The sequence below is a fragment of the Malurus melanocephalus genome, unplaced genomic scaffold (genome assembly GCF_030028575.1).
Source record: "Malurus melanocephalus ecotype Western Australia unplaced genomic scaffold, MMel_1.1 scaffold_120, whole genome shotgun sequence".
NCBI classification, from domain to species: Eukaryota; Metazoa; Chordata; class Aves; order Passeriformes; family Maluridae; genus Malurus; species Malurus melanocephalus.
The window spans coordinates 1105721-1125817 of NW_026623352.1; the positions used below are offsets into that span (position 1 = coordinate 1105721).

General features: G+C 38.0%; 1 protein-coding gene across 1 annotated transcript in view; it reads left to right on the top strand.

The window, feature by feature from the left end:
• ATRX (ATRX chromatin remodeler) overlaps positions 1-20097 on the top strand; it is a 67247-nt gene that overhangs the window by 19489 nt on the left and 27661 nt on the right. The window contains exons 7-16 of the mRNA XM_057370133.1: positions 1065-1174; positions 3218-3285; positions 4112-7023; positions 9418-9496; positions 15435-15565; positions 16123-16335; positions 17888-17981; positions 18490-18598; positions 19204-19383; positions 19778-19919. Coding sequence (XP_057226116.1) covers positions 1065-1174; positions 3218-3285; positions 4112-7023; positions 9418-9496; positions 15435-15565; positions 16123-16335; positions 17888-17981; positions 18490-18598; positions 19204-19383; positions 19778-19919 — 4038 coding nt within the window. The remainder of the gene's footprint in view (positions 1-1064; positions 1175-3217; positions 3286-4111; positions 7024-9417; positions 9497-15434; positions 15566-16122; positions 16336-17887; positions 17982-18489; positions 18599-19203; positions 19384-19777; positions 19920-20097) is intronic.

The window sequence follows — 20097 nt, forward strand, 5'->3', positions numbered from 1 at the left end:
TGCTTCAGCAGCAGATTGCTGGGAGCTCGTATTGTATCTTGAGAATGTTCATTCAGTTCCTTAACATGGTGGTGTTGGTGCTTGCTTCTGATTCTGGGGTAGTGATTATGTAATTAAATCTAGAAAAAATACCAAGTCTGGACTCAGATTATAATCATTAAATTAAACTGAGTTAATTTCCTCATTGACTTAATATCTGAACATGACAGCAAAGGACAGCAAAGCATGACAGCAAAGTCACAGTTAAATGATCCCTTATCAAACTTGTATCTGCTTGATCCCAAATTAGGSTTTTGGAAGTGTATGAACTTTCACAAATGATTTTCCTTTTTCTGCTGTTGAAAACAAAAAGGTCTCAGAGTATTAATTAGTCAGTTGGCATGGAGTGAGCCTGCCAGGCCCAAGTTCACCCCTTCTGAAGTGAATTGGGGGGTTGGCATTAAAAAAAACTTTCTTGACCAAATGTATGTGCAGCAGCAGTGGTGCACACACTCTGGGAGCAGTCAGCAACATGGGGAGAACATGTGTGTTACAGCAAAATTGTAATTTCCCAGAGAAAACCCCAGAAATWGCCATCAAGAAGGGAACAAAATGTGAGAAAAGGTTTATCAGAGGCTATTACAAGGATTACTTGCATTTTCTGTAAGAGTTTTCTGTATTCTTCTTTGAGAAACTAAAACTGTGTGAAAGAAATGCCATAATAGAAACATGAATTGTAATGGTATTTGTTGAATAAAGATTAAATGTGGAATGAAGATTAAATGTCCAGAATATCAGAGCTGTTCTAAAAGAGTTTTAGTATTTAGGTGTGAGGTGACCAGTTAACACAAATTAACTTTGAAAGGGAAAGAATTGTTTCAAGTGAAGCCTAGAAGTCAGAGGAAAATTCAGTCTTAAAATGGCAAATGATTGCAGAAAGATTGCTTTAGCAGTGGGTGATGCAGAAATAAAGGCATATGAAAAACCTGTCAGCCAGAATATTGTACGAAAATAAAATAGRTATATGCAGTTTTCTTAATTAAAAATGAAAACAATTAATGTGTGGTTTATAATCCTTTCTATAGAAGAAGGACTCCATGGAATTGTGAGCTGTACAGCTTGTGGGCAGCAGGTGAACCATTTCCAAAAGGATTCAATCTATAGACACCCTACACTGAAAGTGCTTATTTGTAAGGTATGTGGTAAACAGTTCTGTTTGGTTTTGTTTCAAAATTTCATATTAGTTGATTTGGGTGGGATTTTTGTGGGAGTAGTTCCTGTTCATTAGTTAATGAAGTTTTCAGTCATTAGCTATTGCAATTAAGGAAACAAAAAGGAAAAAAAAAAAAGGCAAATACACTTAGGAATTTATATTCCTTTTTTTCTTCTATCCCAGTTAAACTGGTTGTGGCTTCTTTGTTATTTACTTCTACAGCTTTAAGGGTATAATCTTAGTGAATTTTTAATGTTAAATGATCTGTCTGAATTTTCTGCCTACTCATAATGTATTTTAAGAACAGATTCAAGTCTGCATTTCCTGGTAAAGCATTCCATGTAAATCAGCACTGAAATAAGGAGCATAAAAGCAGCTTTAAAGCTCTGTTTCTGCCAGCTCCTGGACTGTTTTAATTTATGGCAGCTTTGCAAGGCTGGTCTAGCCCATAACATAAACCCAGCATCTGGGTCTTCAGTTGTGTGATTCCCTGGTGGCTCCACACAGGCCCTGAGTTGGCTGCAGTGGGAAGAGGTGGGACAGGCAGGAAGGAAGCATCCGTGCCTCCTGCTGTGGAGACCTCTGTTCATTTTCAAAAAAGTGCAGAGAGCTCTCTTGCATATTTCTACAGTGGTGGAAATTTTGTATTTCTAAAGCTGTTGCTAAAGACAGAGATACAGTTCTGTGTTATAATGTACATGTAGCATTCTCTGCTGTTCCCTGCTCCTCCTTCCCAGTTCCTCATTAGTGTTTCATGCTCAGATGACAGACAATCTCAGCCATGCCCATCTAGTCTGGTATTTTGGCTTTTTTCTTTTACAAAAATCAGCTCAATGTGACTTTTTTCCATCTCCATTGGAGTCCCCTTTTTTTCCTGGACTTGCACACCCTCAGCACRTGGCTGTAGCTGCCCATGTTCCTGCAGTGCCCACTGGTTCATTTTTMTAATCAGGGTGTTGTGCTCAATAGCAGCTCTTGATTGGGAGCTCTGCTCCATGAATTATATCAGAGATTTTTTTCCCTTGATTTTCTGTGTTTTTGCTTAATTGAGCATGGCCTTGTGTTAATGTGAGAGGTAGGGATGGAAGCCCCTRTTCTCCATGCTCCAGCTCTTCCATTATTTCCATGTCTGGTTCTGCCTTTATTTTTCTCTGCTTAAGTAAACAGTCCCAGACCTGAGAAGCTGTTTTCCTTTGACTATGAATGTTCTATCAGGTGTCTAAACATCAGATTTTCCTGGGGTTTTTTTGTTGATTTTGCTTGTTTGGATAGTTTAGTTGAACAGATGTGCAAGTCTGTTCCAGATAATGGGGCATCATCATTTAAAATTCAGGTGATGAAGCCTCTTCTGAATTCTGAATTCTATTAATGCCTGTTCAAAGTAGCGCTGCAAATCTGGGAGAATATTCCTCACTAACAACTGGGAAAAAAATAACACCAAATCTTCAAAATTTGGTGTAAACAATTCAGTGGCTTAAGTCTAGCTGAATTATTTGTGTTATTTTTTTCACCATTACTAAATTTTCAGTGAAGATGCTTAGTTTGCACCTGGAAATGGAATTCTTGGATGTTAACATCATCATAAATGCCAAAGACACTTCTGGTTAGTCTTACAGCATCACATGCTAACATAAGGAGCATCCAGCTGAAAATTGTCATTTCTGTAGGATTAATTGTGTCGGGGAGGATGTGGTGTTGATTTTCCTAGGAAGTAGATGGAAAAACATTCAGAGGGAAATATTCAGCTCATGTTCTAAAAGACAGAAATATGCAGCCATCAAACAAAGCCTGTTTAATTTTCAAACAAGCCTTAAGCCATTAAATAAGTCATGGTTTGGGACCTGTTGTATCCATAAAAGATGTATTTTAGATTAAAATAAATGTAAAAGGCTTAGAATGCTGAAGACCTTGCAGCTGCTGTTTTTACTGGCTTGCTTCTAAAGCATTCTGAAATATAATGAATTGCTGAAACCGAGTTGAGAATTAATAAAGAATATCTTGTCTTCTTTCTTTCTTTCTTTGCAGACTTGCTACAAGTATTACATGAGCGATGACATCAGTCGTGATTCAGATGGGATGGATGAACAGTGCAGGTAAGTGTACAGAAATTAAATGTGTACAAAACTGAAATAACCCACAACTGTACTGGTCTAGGGATCTTTTTTCTGCCAATCAGRGCATTACTGACAAATAAAGACAAGTACTTAAGACCTGAATCAACAGTTATTTGTCACCAAAAAATACTCAATTAATTAGTTGAGTATTTTAGTAATTAATAGGAAAACATTTTATAAAGAAATCTAATAACAAACACCTGTAAGATAGCACAATGCCTTACTAACATCTTCAAGGTGGGAATACACTCTGACATTTTGAACCTTGTGAGCCACAGAAACTCAGCTCTGCACATGCATCTCCCACGTTTGAAATACTGAAGCAATTCTCTGTCCTTTTGTCAAATATCTGAATGTGTAATTCAGTCAAAATTGTGCAGTCTGTGAGCTTATTATCTGTGAGCTTATTATCTGTCACTTTTCAGGTCTTCCTGTGCTACTGCAAAAGTAATATGAGTTATGGCTAGAAAGACGTAACCTTATTAATTTTGCTGTAAAATAAAACATAAATTTTCAGAAGAAACAGGGAAAATAAGATTTAATTAATTCTTTTTGTTTAAAGAAGTCAGTGCTGCAATTTTGTGTGAAAATTACTGACCATTTCAGCTGTGGGAACTGTTAATCTAATACATGACTTTCCTGATTTTTCCATTCTCAACTCAGTGCTTCTAAGACACGCTTTCAGTAATGGTTTCAAGTAATGAATATCTGTTCATCACCTGCATTTTTAATTYCGTGGATTGAAAAATATATCACCTTGTTGATGGTGGAGACAAGAGTCTCACGTTTCTCAATTTCCTTTCAGGTGGTGTGCTGAAGGTGGAAATTTGATTTGCTGTGATTTTTGCCACAACGCCTTCTGTAAAAAGTGCATTTTGCGCAACCTGGGCCGAAAGGAGCTCTCGACTATCCTGGATGAAAATAACCAGTGGCACTGCTACATTTGCCATCCAGAGCCTTTGCTGGACTTGGTCACTGCGTGTGACAGTGTGTTTGAAAATTTAGAACAGTTACTTCAACAAAACAAAAAAAAGATGAAAGTTGAAAATGAAAAAAGTAAAATATATGACCACACTGTCAAGTTTTCTCCAAAGAAAAATAATGCAAATTGTAATGGGGAAGAAAAAAAACTAGATAATTCATATTCAGGGTCACTAACRTATTCTTACAAAGCACTAATGGTGCCAAAAGACTTGCTTAAAAAAACAAAAAAACTGGTTGAAACTACAACAAATCTAAATTCTAGCTTTGTAAGCTTTTTGAAAAACGCTGCAGAAAATGTAGAAATAAGCCCAGCTGTGCAACTGTGCCAGCTGAAAGCTTTTAAATCTGTGCTGAGTGACATGAAAAAAGCTCATCTGTCACTAGAAGAAGGCCTAAACCTGGAGATTCAAGCATTGAATGTTAAAATCAAAGATAAAAATACCAAAGAGAAAAAAACTGAGGTTAGATCAGAAAAAAATGAGGTGAAAAAAGATGAAGGAAAGGAACATGTGGCATTAAAAGAGGATGACGCCGTACAGACAGAGAAAAAAGTTGTGTCGGAGCAGCCTGACAGTGAGCCCATGGATCAAAGTGTTCCTCCAGTGGARCAGACAGATAACAAGGCAGCTCCTGCAGCTCCTGGGGAGGAGAAAAAGTCTGACAGGAATGAAGAACCRCAGTATGAGCCGAACAGTACAGAGGCTTTAGACATGGATATCGTGTCCATCCCCTCTTCTGTACCTGAAGATATTTTTGAGACTCTGGAATCTGCTATGGAGATTCAGATGCCATCAGATGAGCAGGAGAGTGGAAACACAGGAGCAGATCAGGAGAGTCAAAATTCAAATTCAAAACCGAACACTCCTGTGAAAGATACCAAAGGTGGTACCAAGTTAAAATCATCGGCTAAAGGAACAAAAGAACTGATTGTAAAATTGACTCCTGTTTCYCTCTCAGAGTCTACAGTTAAACCTGAAGATCAAGACAACAGTCYAGAAAAGGACAATAAAGATGCTGATGCAAAACCTGAAGCAGAAAACTGTGATTCTGTGCAACAAAACCATAATGTGGGCAGCGAGSCCTCCACGGAGAACGAGGCCGTGCCCGTGGAGGAGTCGGATCTCCGGAGGTCACCGCGTGTCAAGACCACCCCGCTGAGGCGGCCCACGGACATCAGYCCCCTGACATCCAACTCAGAGGAGGACAGCAACGACACCAGCAATGAGAAACRGAAGAAAAAATCATCAAAGCAACCCAGGGAGAAAAAAGATAAAGTAAATTCTTCTGACAGCCCTGCTGATGGTCCCAGTCCTAACAAAGTTTCCAAATCCAAAAAGCCATGTGACTTAGATCACAGCTCAGACTCTGATGAGTTGCCAGCTGTCCTTAAAGAAGCAGGGATGATGAGCCGCACCTTCTCAGACAGTGAGAGCAACAGTGAAGCACCAGCAAAAGATCAGAAGACTTCAGAATTTCAAAAGAGTCAACCAGTAAAGGATGAAAACGGAAAACGAAAAAGGAAAAGTTCCAGTTCCGGTTCAGATTTAGATGCTAAAAGAGGCAAATCAGCTAAAAATGCTGCTGCTCCTAAAAAGAAAAGACAAAACTATTCAGATTCTTCAAACTATGATTCTGAGCTTGAAAAAGAGATAAAAATGTTGAGTAAAATTGAGGCTGCAAAAAAATCGAAGAAAAAATACTCACAAAAAGATGATAGTTATGATTCCTCTGAAGAAGAGCAGAAGAAAAAAGTAAGCAGTAAGAGAAAAGTAAATTTGAGGAAGAAGAGGGGTAAATCTTCTGAAGATGATGATGCTGAGAAGTCTTCCTCAGAGAAGGAAATCAATCACTCTTCTAAAGATAAAAAAACGGGTAAGAAGTCAGCTGCTAAGGAAAAAAACAGAGACTCGAAAGAAAAGTCTGCAAAGGGAAAACATGATGAGTCTTCTGATGTTGAGAAGTCTTCACTGGAGAAAGAGGAGAGTCCTGAAGTTAAGAAGAAGGAAAAGAAAAAGAAAAAAGCACAGGATGATTCTTCTTCAGAGAGTACTGAGAAATCTGCAAAGAAAGAGCACAAGCTGGAGTCTTCAAAAGACAAACTCAAGAGCAAAAAGGGATCAGAAAGCAATGCAAAGAAATCTGAAAAATTGAAAAAGAAAGGTTTCAAGAAAGAACAAGATGATTCCTCTTCAGATCTTGATAAGTCATCTGCAGAGAAAGGAAGTAGCAATTCTTCTGAAAACGACAAAAAGGAACCCGTGTTTAAAGAAAAGAGGAATTTGAGAGAGAGAGTAGCTAAAAGAGAGAGAGTAGCTAAAAGAGTACACGTTGATTCATCCTCTGATACTGAAAAATCTCCCCAAAAAGAGGAGAGCTCTTCTGATGATGCCGTGCGCCGTAAAAAACGAACTGAAACGAAAGAAAAGAAAAAAATTAGTCACAAAAAGAAAATTTCCAAAAAAGAACAGAACGACTCATCCTCTTCTGATGAGGAGTCTTATGAAGACACTAAGAAAAAGACTAAAAGGGGTTCAGTAAAAGAAAGTAAAAAGAGCAACTTAAAAAAGAAAGTGACAAAGAAGAAAGTGGTTGTCACTTCCTCTTCCTCCTCTGATAAGGAAGAAAATGATGATCAGAATTCSACAGGAGATGGAAGCAGCGACGAGCAGAAGATCAGGCCGGTGACCGAAAGCTTGATGCTGGCTGGTGATGCAGCATTTTGTCAGTCATCAGGTGTGCAAAAGATGTTCATGTATTAAAATACTAACAGAGGCATTTTGTAAGATTTGGGTGACATTTAATAATTTAGGAGTGAAAAATATTCCTCAGTAGGTAATTATACATTTAAAATTTGCAGCCAGTTGGGTTTCCTGGTAACAGATTTGGAAGTACCTGTTGCAGTGTTTCAGCAGGTACTCCCTTACAGTCTGTCTTTCCAATGCCTTGCCCTTGCCTCACCTGCCCACAGATTATTTAGTAGAAGCTGGTTTGAAGGAGTAGATAATGTGGTGAGCTCCAATTTGTCACCTAGTGGCTGTGCATTGGATGTGACTCTGGAGACTTGTGGCATTGTAATATACATTTGAAAATCAACTAGATGATTTTTGTGCCTCACAAGAGCAGTGTAGGTTTAGAACACCTACTCAATCTGTCATTGCTTATTGTTTTCATGTGTTGTGTCTCTGTGCATTCAGTACTGGGACTTGTAGGACCTTTCCTTAAATGCTGCCTTATCAGTGTTTTCCCCATAGATGGCACTGCTGGGGGAGATTGCAGATAATTAATGGTTTGCATAGTAATGAACTGGCTTTTTGTATGTGATTGCTGCCACAGCCATTAAAACCCTCCCGTAGACAGACAGTTGATAGCACTCAGTGACTGTTCTCAGCATCGCTGGACCATCAGAGAAAAACACCTTAAAAATGGAATTGCTGACTTGTAGTGYGTGTTCATGGACTTGGGATTGAAATGGCCCAAGAGGAAAAAGTTGGTTTTAATATATCAGGTGTCTAAGGCAGTGAGAGTGATGGTTTCATTTGCAGGTCACAAGTGGAAAGATTGGGTCATTAYTGGAGAGATGGATAGCAGGGTACAAATTGGAACAATGAAATTGTGGTGTGGATGATTGACAGTGGAATTAGAGTGAGACAGAAATGGCTGGTTTAGACTGGAGACAGAATGCTAAAAACRGGGCATCTAAATTTCTGTCTGCAAATCACCCACTGGGCACTTTTAGGGGAAGCTGAGCTGGATTTGAGCCCAAAGCATGAGAGGCAGTGGRTACAGCATTTGGTAAGGAGAAATGATGTAGGTCCTAGGAAGAGTATTCTGTACACTGAGCATCATCAAAGCTTGATGCTGGTTGCCCTGTCCAGCTTTGCAATCCCTGTCCATGGAAATTCTCAAAACTTGACTGAAAAACTGACCTCACTTTGGAGTTAGCTTTGCTTTGAGGATCGAGGATGAGAAGAGCATGTCCAGGTTTCTCTTTTAACCTTAGTTATTGTTTGATTCTCTGAAATTCTCCCTATATTGGAGTATTTTCAGAGGAGAAAAACGTGCCCTTTCTCTTCCGTTTGCTTTTGGCTCAAAGGAGTCTTTTCTGTGTCTGAACAAGCTGCACAGATTGATGGTTGAATGAGACTTGGGATCTGATTAGACCAACAGGATGSTTTTATTTGTCTGCATAAGGGACTTGCTGTGATCACCTTGATCACCTTGAAGTAGGCCTCTCGCAGCCTAGTTTTAGTCCAGTCCTGCATTCCCCATGATAGAAATTAAACAGTAGAAATTATGAATGAGGGCATCTCAGCTCATTGGCATTGTGAGGTTTCTTTCCCTGAGCTTAATTTTATTACCTAGCAGATTTGTCTGACTTATGTGCAAGTCAGAAGAACRAAGGAAAAGCAAGGGGAGAGGCCTGGGAATGTGTTAAAAAAATCCAAAATCCTCAATGCAGCCAGGAAGTGCAGAGGAATGTAAGGGCAGGTTTCACACTGTGCTGTTCCTTCTCTGTCCCRTGTCCATGCTTTTGGTTTTGATGTTGTTTCCATATGAGAYAGTGCCATACAGTGCAGCTGAGTTCAGATATTTGCAGTAAGGATAGCACGTGGAATTCTCAAAATATAACTCTTTACAGACACTCATAATCTGAAAGCAAAAATAGGAAGGATTCTCCAGTGTTCTCCCAATACTTCCTCATGGCAGGAGGGCARCCATGGGCTTGGAGAGCAATTCTGGAATACATTTGTTTATGCCTTCTTTTCAGTTTGCAAAAACTCAGTAGTGGAGCTTCTAAYAGAGCAAATAACTTCTTAGGAAACTTATTTCTGATTCCTGGCTAGAATGTTTAGTCTCTATGTTTTGGTGTAAAATCTCAGATTTACAATATGTATTTAGGAACAAGTTGCAGGTTGTGTGTAGTACCAAGCATGATGTGCATTGAAAATTTAGGTTTATTTTTTGATATCAAGACAGGTGACTGGTAGAAAAGTGGTATTACYAAGCTGGGGATTGTTGATGGAGATGTAGTTTATGCGTTGTGTTGTTTATTGTGCTGTCATGTATTGTCGTTTATTACTGGGTTGACATGCATTAAGCATTTTCTTTCTGGTTGTTTTTTTTCAGGAGATGAGGGAGAGGCTCTCTCAAGGACTATCCCAATGGAGGAGGAAGAAGATGATGATGATGACGACCCTGAGAATAGGTATGATACCCTCCGTAAGGACCTAAAAACGATTATAACACCCCCTAGGCGTGGGCGCAAAGCGGCGCAACGGAAGAGCAAGCAGGTCGTAAAAAGCACGGCTGCCTGCCTGGTAAAGACTCGCTCACGGGCCTCCCGCAAGTGTGAACACGGGGCCAGAAAGCAGAGGCCCAGAGCCAGAAATGCAAAGCAAGTGTTTTAGAAGTGGTAGCTAACACACCTGGCTGGGGCGGGGGGTTGGAAATGCACTGCAGCTCTGTCCTGCTGCTGTTCCYGGTGCAGGTGGGAGGTTGGTGACAAGGATCTTGCAGGCAGGTAAAAAGTTGATGCTGCTCAATGTGAATTTCAGCTAGYTCTGGGAGTAGAAGGTGACAATTTRCATCTGTGCAATATGCAGTGCTTCAATATTCTCAGAATTATTTTGGTTATTACTGTTAATTAATATGCTTTTTTAATTGAAATGCCTTTTCTCAATAAAGAGAAAGCACAAATGTGGGGAAAACCRTACTAGGTATTTTCAGCTGTTAATTCAACTGAGTTTTAATCCACTAAAAGATACCTGAAGTGACTAATGTGAGTCAAGGCCATAATTCTATGATARTTCTAATTATTCATATATATTTTAAGTCTTTGCATAGATATTTTCAGAATTGTGGCTTATATGTATTGCTTCAGTTTCAAATTCAATAAAAAAAGAATCTCTGTAAGATACAGATAGTATCTGTAAGACATGTCATATTTTACCAGTACCATTGTAGCTATCAAAATTAGCCTGGCTAGAAATGTCAAAGCTTCATTTCCTAATGAGTAAATGCAAAACATGAAGTATTGCTCAGCTCCAAGCCACAGGTTTTTTTTGGAAGTTATTGTAGTTAGACTGAAGAGCTGTTCAACAAATTTTTAAGTATTTCAGAAACTGATTTTTTTTGTTTTGGCCATATAGCATGTGTGGGACCAGTTGCTGGTGGAGTCTTTTTCTGCTTCTGAGCCTTACTAGTTTAGAATATGGAATCCTTGTTTCACAGAGTTGTATGTTTTGATATGTGGCTGAAGTAAATTTGAAAAACACTGTTTTATATCCTTTACGGACCTCAGTTTAGCATCAAAATGCTGCTGCTGAATTTAGTTCTTGTGTGTTTTCAGTCATCAAATTTAACCCAGTAATTCAACTCTTTAAAGAAAGATGCTTTTTAGGGACTTGACAGCACAGGGTCATAAGCAGAACATGTAAACTTTGGTAATAAGACYTTTTAAAATTCTGTTTTAATTTCAGTCCTGTTTTAATTTTTTCCTTATTTTTTTTCTTCTTTCTGTTATTGTGAGTTTCTGGTTGAAATCTAAACCAGACTTTTGTCAGAAGACTTTTGTCAGAAGTTCAGTGTTTACTGCACAAATGTTTCTGACAGAACTCAGTCATTAGTTTTAAGAKCTGTATYGGGAAATGAAYRAACCTGATTGATAACAAACCRTAATRCAAATCTGGGCTTTAAAAGTCAGTTTCTGTACTTTGTTTTTAAGCTGCCTTTTTGTTAAGTTTTTATTTAGGGGATCTTTTGAACATCTGTTTATGAGATGGGAAGGTATTTTGTCAATAAACAGTGTTGTCAACCTTCAGACATGTTAACTGCTAAYGCAGTCTGACTTTACCTTCATGTGTTGTACTTGGCTCCAAAATCAGAGAGATAAACTGTAAAAAGATGGAACAAATTTYGAAAAGTTAAAATACTTGTTTTTCTGTTTACTCAACGCCAAGTGTTTAAATAGTTTACCTACTGATTCTGAGAAGTTGCCTATTTTCTTCCAGGCCAAAGAGGGTATCTAGTACCTGCTGGGTGTTTGTAGTGTGGGAACTCTCCTGTTTGCAAGTCTCTAGTTTAGATTTTCTGTTATTTGCATACCTGGGGATGTGCATGACATGAATATTAATAGTCTTGAAATCATCTTTGCCAAAATGCAATATCCAAGTGGGTCATACTATGCCATACAGTGCTGTATGCTTTCATCTTCTGTTGTGTAACTATTATCGGTCCTTCTGATCTTTTAAATGGTACTGTTTGATATGTTTGCAGTAGTTCTGTTTATTAAGAAGTTAATAGTGTATTAAATGCAGAATGCCTTTRAGTATTTGATGGTTACAATAAATTTTTGTAAAACGTTTTTCTTGTCCAAGCATTTAATTTAATACAACTCTGACAGCCTGAAAATCAGCCCTTCCAACAAAGACAGCACAGTATTTGGAGCAAGTGTTTGGCACTCATTTTTTAAGACATGTATGATATTTCATYCAGATACTAATTTCTTAAAATATATTTTAAAGGGTTCTGAATTTTCTAGTAGTATGCTGAAGGCCCATTTAAGCCAGTAGTGCTCTAGTTGGAATTTYGGTGGCTTTTATTGGCCCCATTCCAATATCTTCCCCACCCAAGGGCTTATTTTGGGCAACCTTATTTCTACATATAATTAGTAGGTATTTATGAACACCGAGTGTGAGTTGATGTAATCTAATTGGTCATAATACATCACAACAATGAGCTAAAATTTAAAGTCATAACTTTTTAAGAAAAATGATTTTTMGAGTGGTACCATTGTCTCACCAAGGTTTTTAACCATCTCTCAAAGAGTCCATTGTATTGGCACTGTACAATCCATGAACAAGAATGGTGCAAATTACCATGTGGGCTTAGCTCCACATCATGAGAGGCTGCACTCACTATTCCAGTTCTGCTGCAATGTCTGAAGGAGCATTTAAAGTAGTCCTACACTGTAACTAAGCAACCCCTGGGTAACTTCCAGTTTGCCTGTCTCTGGTGAAARCTCTTTTCTTTTAGCATGACTTAAAAATCCATAGTAATCAATTCCTTATTTAKAAATGTATTCTGCTGGTGTTGTTCCTATAAAGAGGAAATATCTTTAAATCCCAATTGATATAAAATTGTGTATATGTGCTATTATTTTATTGTAGAGTTTGTTTTGTGTCCTGGTTGAGGTTCCAGCCCTATTCTGTAGGGCAGTGTATAAATATGTGTTGGGAGAGTGCCCTTYATACAAGTGCCACGATAAGTTTAGATTAGATGAAGTGGGGCAACATGACATGCTCAAGGTCACAGCAGATCAGTGCAGGAATGAGTGAAATGCAGGGATTAAAAAATTTTATGTTTTATTTAATTTTTTACTACCTGAAATCCTTGGCTGGAGGCTGTGTGTCTCTAATTAAATCCATTGATGATGCTCAACGGTTACATCTGAACGGCCAAGAATCTTGTGTGTCCTTGACTTGAGTAAATATTGCAGTCCATTTTGATTTACATGGTTTTCTCTGGAACAATGTGAGRGAGGGAGTTTTCACACTGTCATAGCTTATTTTTCTAGCTGCTATTAATGCAAATACTAAAATACTAAAAGCTACCTTGTGAAGTTTCTTAGCTTAGAAAGGTGGTCACTTGAAATGGGTTTTATCTTCAAATAGAAATATGATGTGTTGCCCTGGTCAACATCTGTTGTGGTTTAATTTAAAAACAGCTTCCAGAGTCCAGTATTCAATTTATTCTAATTTGTGTAAACCATTTGTTACATCAGTCATTTGTCACCTTCATTTACAAGGCTTAATCTCTGTGGGTCTAATATTGCTTGCACTTACCAGTCCTATCAGATATGTAGTTAATTTATAAAGGCARTCTTTTAAATCCTGAACATCTTAATAATGTCTCACATTTTTTGCCCAAATTCATACCAATAAATTGATTGGAGAAATGCAGCTTTTCTCACTAACAAACATCCCTATGTCAGTTTGGTTGCAAGTGGTTGAGTCTTTATCCTGGATAAATAATAGGACTAATTTTCTGTCATRGCAATAACTTCTTAATATTATTAGAAATAAGTAGAAACTAACCAGTTTACCCAATTTGRCTGTTGGTTCTACATCTGTTGATTAATAGGGACGGTAGATTTTTTGCATGGTCTTTTTAGGTGTTAGATACATTTGCTGTTTTCTATTCCCCTTAAAAAAATAACTTCATTAAAAAAAAACAGATTAAAATTAATGTCTTGTTTTGCTAAGAACCAAAGTCAGCCTTTTAAAGGTGACTTGTATAGAGGTAAGTATTGCCATCCACAAGCTGTGTTAACTTTGCTAATGCACTTGCCAGAATAAGTCAAAGGCAGGACATTGAGGATTCAATTTCAATTTTTTTTTCAGGTCTTTTAGCTTTTTTTCTCTTCCAAAACTTTGGGTTTTTATTAAACAAGAAGAGTAGCCAGACCACGGCTCTCTCATTTTCTGGAGTAGGAGTCAAGGCTAAGAATTCRTGTTAAAAGCTGTTAAAGGGAAGCCAGCCTGTGACATTCCAAGCAGTTTCATTATGAAGAAAAAGTTCTGACCATTAAGAGATGGAAGAAATATAGTCTGAATTTCTTACATGAAGAGCTGTTTGTTTCTGTTGCTGTTACACGTGATGTGCTGGGCTTTAAAAAACAACAACAACCAAYCAAACCCTAAGTCCCTTTTCCAAATATCCTCTGGGAGGACCTAATGCAAAAAGCATTTGGAAGAGGATGTTRCTTATCTGTGGACTTTAGTAAGTTTTCTTTGGGTTCATGCTGTGATCTCTCAATAGATGTGGAATTAAAGTTCTCCAAGGGTACTCGATGGTAAAGTTTTAATCAGCTTTTTCTGTTTTTTTCTTCACGRACCGTTTCTCAAGAGAGAGGGGGAGGGCATGTTTTGGATGCTGATGGATGGTCTGACTCAGTGACCAATCTGAAATRTTTATTAAACTATTTTGCTTCCATCTTTTAATAGTAACTGAATATAAATTAGTGTGGGAATGTTTTTGAGAAATACMCTATTGCTCAAAAATTAGTAAATACTGTGTGGAGTGATAGGAAAGATACCTTGGGAAAATTCCCTTTGTAAAGRTCTTTTATTTTAGGAACACGTTGCAGGCTGGAAAATGAAATACTGATTGTTAAAAGCCTGTTTTATAGTGCTCCATAAAAGTAACAACCTAATTTCCTGTAGGATAASAAGCTTTGCTTGCAAGTTTTCTGTTCCTCTGCCATTCCCGAGTGAAGCCTCAGTTGTGGTTCAGTTCCATGGGTTTGGGGCTGGTGCTTTGAGTGGTGTGAAAGCTTTCCCATCCTGAACTATAGACACACAATGTACACTAATTCTCCCAAAAGACAAGACAGATGAGCTTTGACCTAGAAAACACATATTTCATTTGAAACGGATGACCTTGGAATGGAAACAACAGTATTTCTGGTATTTATATGAGGAAGGCCTGGTTTATTTTTTTTTTTCCCTGGAAGTACAAGTACTCTGATAAGTCCACTATTTTCCTGTGCTTTTGACARTATCATTTTATATTCTGCCTTGGATAGACTCAGACAAGATTTTTATGTTGCAAGTGCAATGTAAAAAAAATAATTTCCATAGTCAGTTGTGCATTAGCTGGAATCTTTCTTGTTCTGCAGTGAAATTGTGGGAAGCTGAGTGGACAGTTTGTGGAGCAGGAAATAAAATCATTATTTTTATCTGAAATTCAGGTCCTGTAGTGTTGGTCAGACTTTTTGGGTATATACACAGGAGTTTTTGCTAGAGTTGTAAATGTTTGTAGTTATCCAGATAGACCATGAATTAAATGAAATCTTCGTCTGTACATTTTATAACCATTTCCAGTCTTGCTGTAAAGCAGGAAACTTCTCTTTTAAAGAAGCTTTATACAAACCTGCTTTCTAAAAGCAAGTCAACACATTACATTTAATGTGAGATTTTTACTGATAGATCCCGTCTTGCCACAATGACTTTTCATCRTGTGTCTTTTTTTTTGTTCAGCTTTCAGCCCTTTTTTTGAAGTTCTGAATGGTGTAGGATTACACTTGTCATTCATAGATTTACTTGAACAATGGAATAAATACTGTTTTCTGTTTTACTTCAAAGAATTGCCAAGAAAATGCTTTTAGAAGAAATCAAAGCCAATCTTTCCTCTGATGAGGATACGACTTCAGATGAGCAACCGGTGGAAAGAAAAAAGAAACCTGCAAAGCAAACTGAAAACACAGGAGATGATGGTAAGCACCAAAAAGCATCTGGGAAAATGCCATCCTGTGGCACTTGGCATGATTTCAAGGGTCACTTGGGAAAATGTTAAAAGTTTTCAGCAAAAAATATTACTGATGTTGATACGTAGTTTTTATTAAACAAGAAGAGTAGCCAGACCACAGCTCTCTGCATTTTCTGGAGTAGGAGTCRAGGCTAAGAATTCGTGTTAAAAGCTGTTAAAGGTCGTGAGGATTATCATTTCTCTGAGCCTTCTGTAGGTTTGTTTTTTTTGTTTTAGTCTGATTTTTGTAACCAATGAAGAAGTCCTAGGGGTTTGTGAGGGATAATCTATGCAGAACAGTAAGTCCTGCAAGTGCACAGGAGAGATTTGACTGACCCARGTATTCCAAGCATTCAGGCAGTGTGAAATACTTCACATTTGAGGAAACTGGTATGTTGTTGCTTGTAATTCCTTGGAAAAGCACAGGATTTAGCCTAAATGARCTCAGAGTTTAATTCTTGCCTACTTTATGTAAAAAAAAGAAAGTGACTGAATGTATGTGGTACTGACTCTTCTATGTGACAGGAGAGAATGAGAAAGAAGACAAKAAGTCTGAGAAGGAAGAAGGGAATTCTGAGTCAGATTCAGAGGAAGAAGAAGCATCAAAGAAGCCCAGATACAGACACAGACTGCTGAGGCACAAGCTCAGCGTGAGTGATGGGGAATCTGGTGAAGAAAAAAAGGTGGTGAAACGAAAAGACAAAAAAGAAGTGGGGAAGCGCAGAAATAGGAGGAAAGGTACATAATCCATCTTTTTTTTTTTGTCATAAAAAGTATTTCTATAAGGTAAGTCCAAAGTTTATCAGAATGGAGATCTCAACTTTGTGATTTTAGAATTTGTAATCTGTATAAACTTTTGAATCTGTATAAACTTCCTTGGGTATGAAATGTAGAATTCCCCGGTCTTTGTTTGATAAACAGTTTTATTTGAAATGCCAAGTACRAGTGCAGCTCTCTCCACTTACTGTATCCTCCGAGTTGTGTTCTTCTTGTGGAGTTTTAGAAAATCCATCTTAAAYAGCAGAGGCAAGCCCAGGATGTCTAAATCAGGGAAAATCAGTGTTGTGCTTTGTGAAATTCCTCTCTTGGACTGACAGTAGTGCCTGAGGAATGTCTCCACGCTGGAATTTCGGTGGAGSAGGCTGGAGCTGAGCAGCAGATGGCACTGTGAAATGAACCTGGCCTGGGGGGGCTGACTTTATTGTTGCAGGCTGGAACAAAGAACCTGTGGTTATTCCCTAGTCAGAAAGGTGCACTGGGCATSCCTGATCCCTGGCACTCATGCCAGCCCGCTTTTGTGGTCTCCCACAGAATAAAAGATGCAATGTGATCTGGTTAGCATTTTCCTCCATGAAAACTCATTTTTATCTATTTGCGTATTCATGTTTTTCCTCCCTTATGGAATTAAAACTCTACCTACWACATTTCTTTTAGGAGAAATATCTGTGCATTATATTTGAATTAATGAGCAAATAAGAGGCAGCTTTACTGTAAGCCTTTGAGGTTGACTACCCTCGGACAGAACAATGTATTTGATTTCAGTTWGCCCTTTTTAGCCCTATGTTATTAATAGTACCTTTCCCCATGGATGTGGAACAACCCATGTTTTAAGCCTGGTCATTCATAAAAMAATTAAACTTTCCACTGTGTTCAAGGTCAAGCTGAAATTAAAGGTGTTAAATGTCATGCTGGTGTCTTAATTACCTAAAAATGAGTGATAGCTCCTCAAAGTGGTTAGGAAAGTATTGCCTAATGCTGCTGGTTTAGGTCTATTTTTAATTGCCTTTTGAGGCAGTTTTGAGCTTGCATTACCTGAAGAAATGCCAAGCCATAAATGCAGCAATGTAATTTTATATGTTGTTCRTAAATAAGGGCCCTTTTCTTGAAGTACGGTTATAAAATGACATCTGAAGCATTTGAAACAAAAGCTCCTGTTTAAGTAAAAATCACCTTTTGTCTTCTGAGGTTCCATACTGTTCCCCTCTGTTCACCATCATATMATTCTCTCTCTCATTTGCTTGTAAAATACACGTAGATGTTCATGCATAAAGACCTCAGGGCTTGTTGTACAATGAGCCATCCACCAGGACTCAGCTTGTGCTTAAATATTAAGCTTCTCTTCTCTTTGCCCCTTTTATCCCTCTTACTTCTTACRAATGAGTTTAATGGGTCCCACGTTGTCTGAAATGAACCTTGACAGTGCTTGTTGCTCTGAAGCAGTTGGTTGTGCAGTGAGGAGCTGCTGACTTTGCAGCRTTCCTCACCATGAAATGATGGGTTCTTTTTCAAGTGAGCAGTGATGACTCCAATGACTCYGAGTTCAACGAGTCTGCAGTGAGTGAAGAGGTCAGTGAGTCTGAGGATGACCAGCGTCCGAAGACAAGGTATGAATAAAGCTGAGCTATTCTTACCCTGTGTTTATTGTGGTTTTTAATAGTGCAGTTTTGGCAGGGAGGTGGTAAAAGCTAAGCACTTTGAAGCATTTCTTAAAACCCTTGATGATATTTGTCTGTAGGAATTGCGGAACATAAATTTTGCAGCAAATGTGGGAAWTTTTAATTTGTACCATGCTAGGGAATACAAAACAATTTGATGAGCCAGTACAAAAAAAAGATCAACAAAAAATGGACATTTTTATGCCAKATACAACACTGTCAGCTGGTGGATTTCAGTATAAAATTAATGCTTTATATTTCTGAGATTCTGTAGGGTTTTCTCATTGCTATGTGTGTCCAGTGGGCTGAGGGGCAGGAAGGAATTTGGAAGTCACCCCTCAGTGCACAAAAGGAGTGCATGTTTCATTAATGATTTAGTACTCTTTWAACATTGTTTTTCAGTGAGACAGTGGATTATTATGGTTAATCAGTAATATTGCCTTTTTGGTTTTAATAGATCTTCCAAGAAAGCTGAGGCAGAAGAAAACCTGCGCAGTTACAAACAGAAAAAGAAACGAAGGCGGATAAAGGTTCAAGAGGATTCGTCCAGTGAAAATGAGAATAAGGTGCTGTATCATGTTTTGGAGTTCCTGTCTCTTCTGCCAACTGCTCAGGGTGTCTCAAACAGCTCTGCACAAAGTCCAGTAAAAAATTACAATTTTTCTCAATGTTAATTCAGGGTAAAATTTGTAAAATGGCAGCATTGTGAAGGTAAAACATGTTTAACTGAAACGTTTCCTATCTAGCTCTTAATAAAAATGCATGACACTGAAGTAAATGGAATTTTTAACCTAAATGTAGATGAGGCAATTTGTAGATGAAGGCTTGAGTAGTGTAGGGATTCCTTTTCCTGTGTGGTGTAGGTAAGGCCTGATCTGATCTAGCACCACTATAAGAGAAAAAAAGTGCTTTATTAATAATCATTAGCTACTATCAAATTATGACAGTGCCTTCAGAACTGCCTTTGCACAGCTGGACTTGTCTTTAATACCTCAGAATATAGTTAAGGTGGCACCCTTTTGTCAGACTTTTAAGAAAGGTATCTTTTTTCTTATTAGCTAAATTTCACCAGTGTGTATAAGAATTTCTAGGAGCTCATCTAAGAAAGAAGGATTTGATTGTCTGTGCTCTAATTTTCTTGCTAACKTGTATTTCATTTAATTTCTAATAGAGTAATTCTGAGAATGAGGACAATGATGACTCAAAATCTCCTGGAAAAGGCAGGAAGAAAATTAGGAAAATTATCAAAGATGATAAGCTTCGAACAGAAACACAAAATGCACTTAAAGAAGAAGAAGAAAGAAGAAAACGTATAGCAGAGAGAGAACGTGAGAGAGAGAAATTGAGAGAGGTATGGGCTGGTTTCTTTGTTAAATTCTGTGAACTTGAATTCCTGGTGATGTTAAAGATGATAAATTTCTACCTTAATGGAATTTGATAAGTAATTTYTGAAAGCTACTTACATGCAATCTTGCAAGCCAAAAGTTTTATCTGCAGTTTGCTGCAGGTTGACCTTGGTGAGTTTTATTTGATGCTGTGATCTTTAGAAAGCTGTTTCWGTTCCCTACTGCTTCCTTTCAGTGCCAAAGTGAGTTGTGATGCAGTAAAGAATTCTCCTTACTAAATCGATTATGACTTCCAATTCTGCTAAATCTGATATATCTCAAATGTTGGGTGTTATTCACATGAGAGTATTGAGAGAAAAAATTGAGGAAATTCCCCATATGCCCTGTCTCTGTTTGTAGGTGATAGAGATCGAAGATGCTTCACCTCTGAAATGTCCCATTACAACCAAGCTGGTTTTAGATGAAGATGAAGAAACCAAAGAACCATTAGTGCAGGTTCACAGGAGTATAGTGACCAGACTGAAACCACACCAAGTAGATGGTAAGGAAAGAGTTTAAAGAAAAAAAMCCCAAATTTTTCTCTCCAGGGGCACAGCACCTTATGGAGACTGAATTAGGATAATAAAAACTTCTTGACAGGCAGATACCAGAATGTGCATTCTTTACTGCCTGTCCCCAAGATCAGTCAATCTGCATCTTCACAGTAATATTTTCCAACC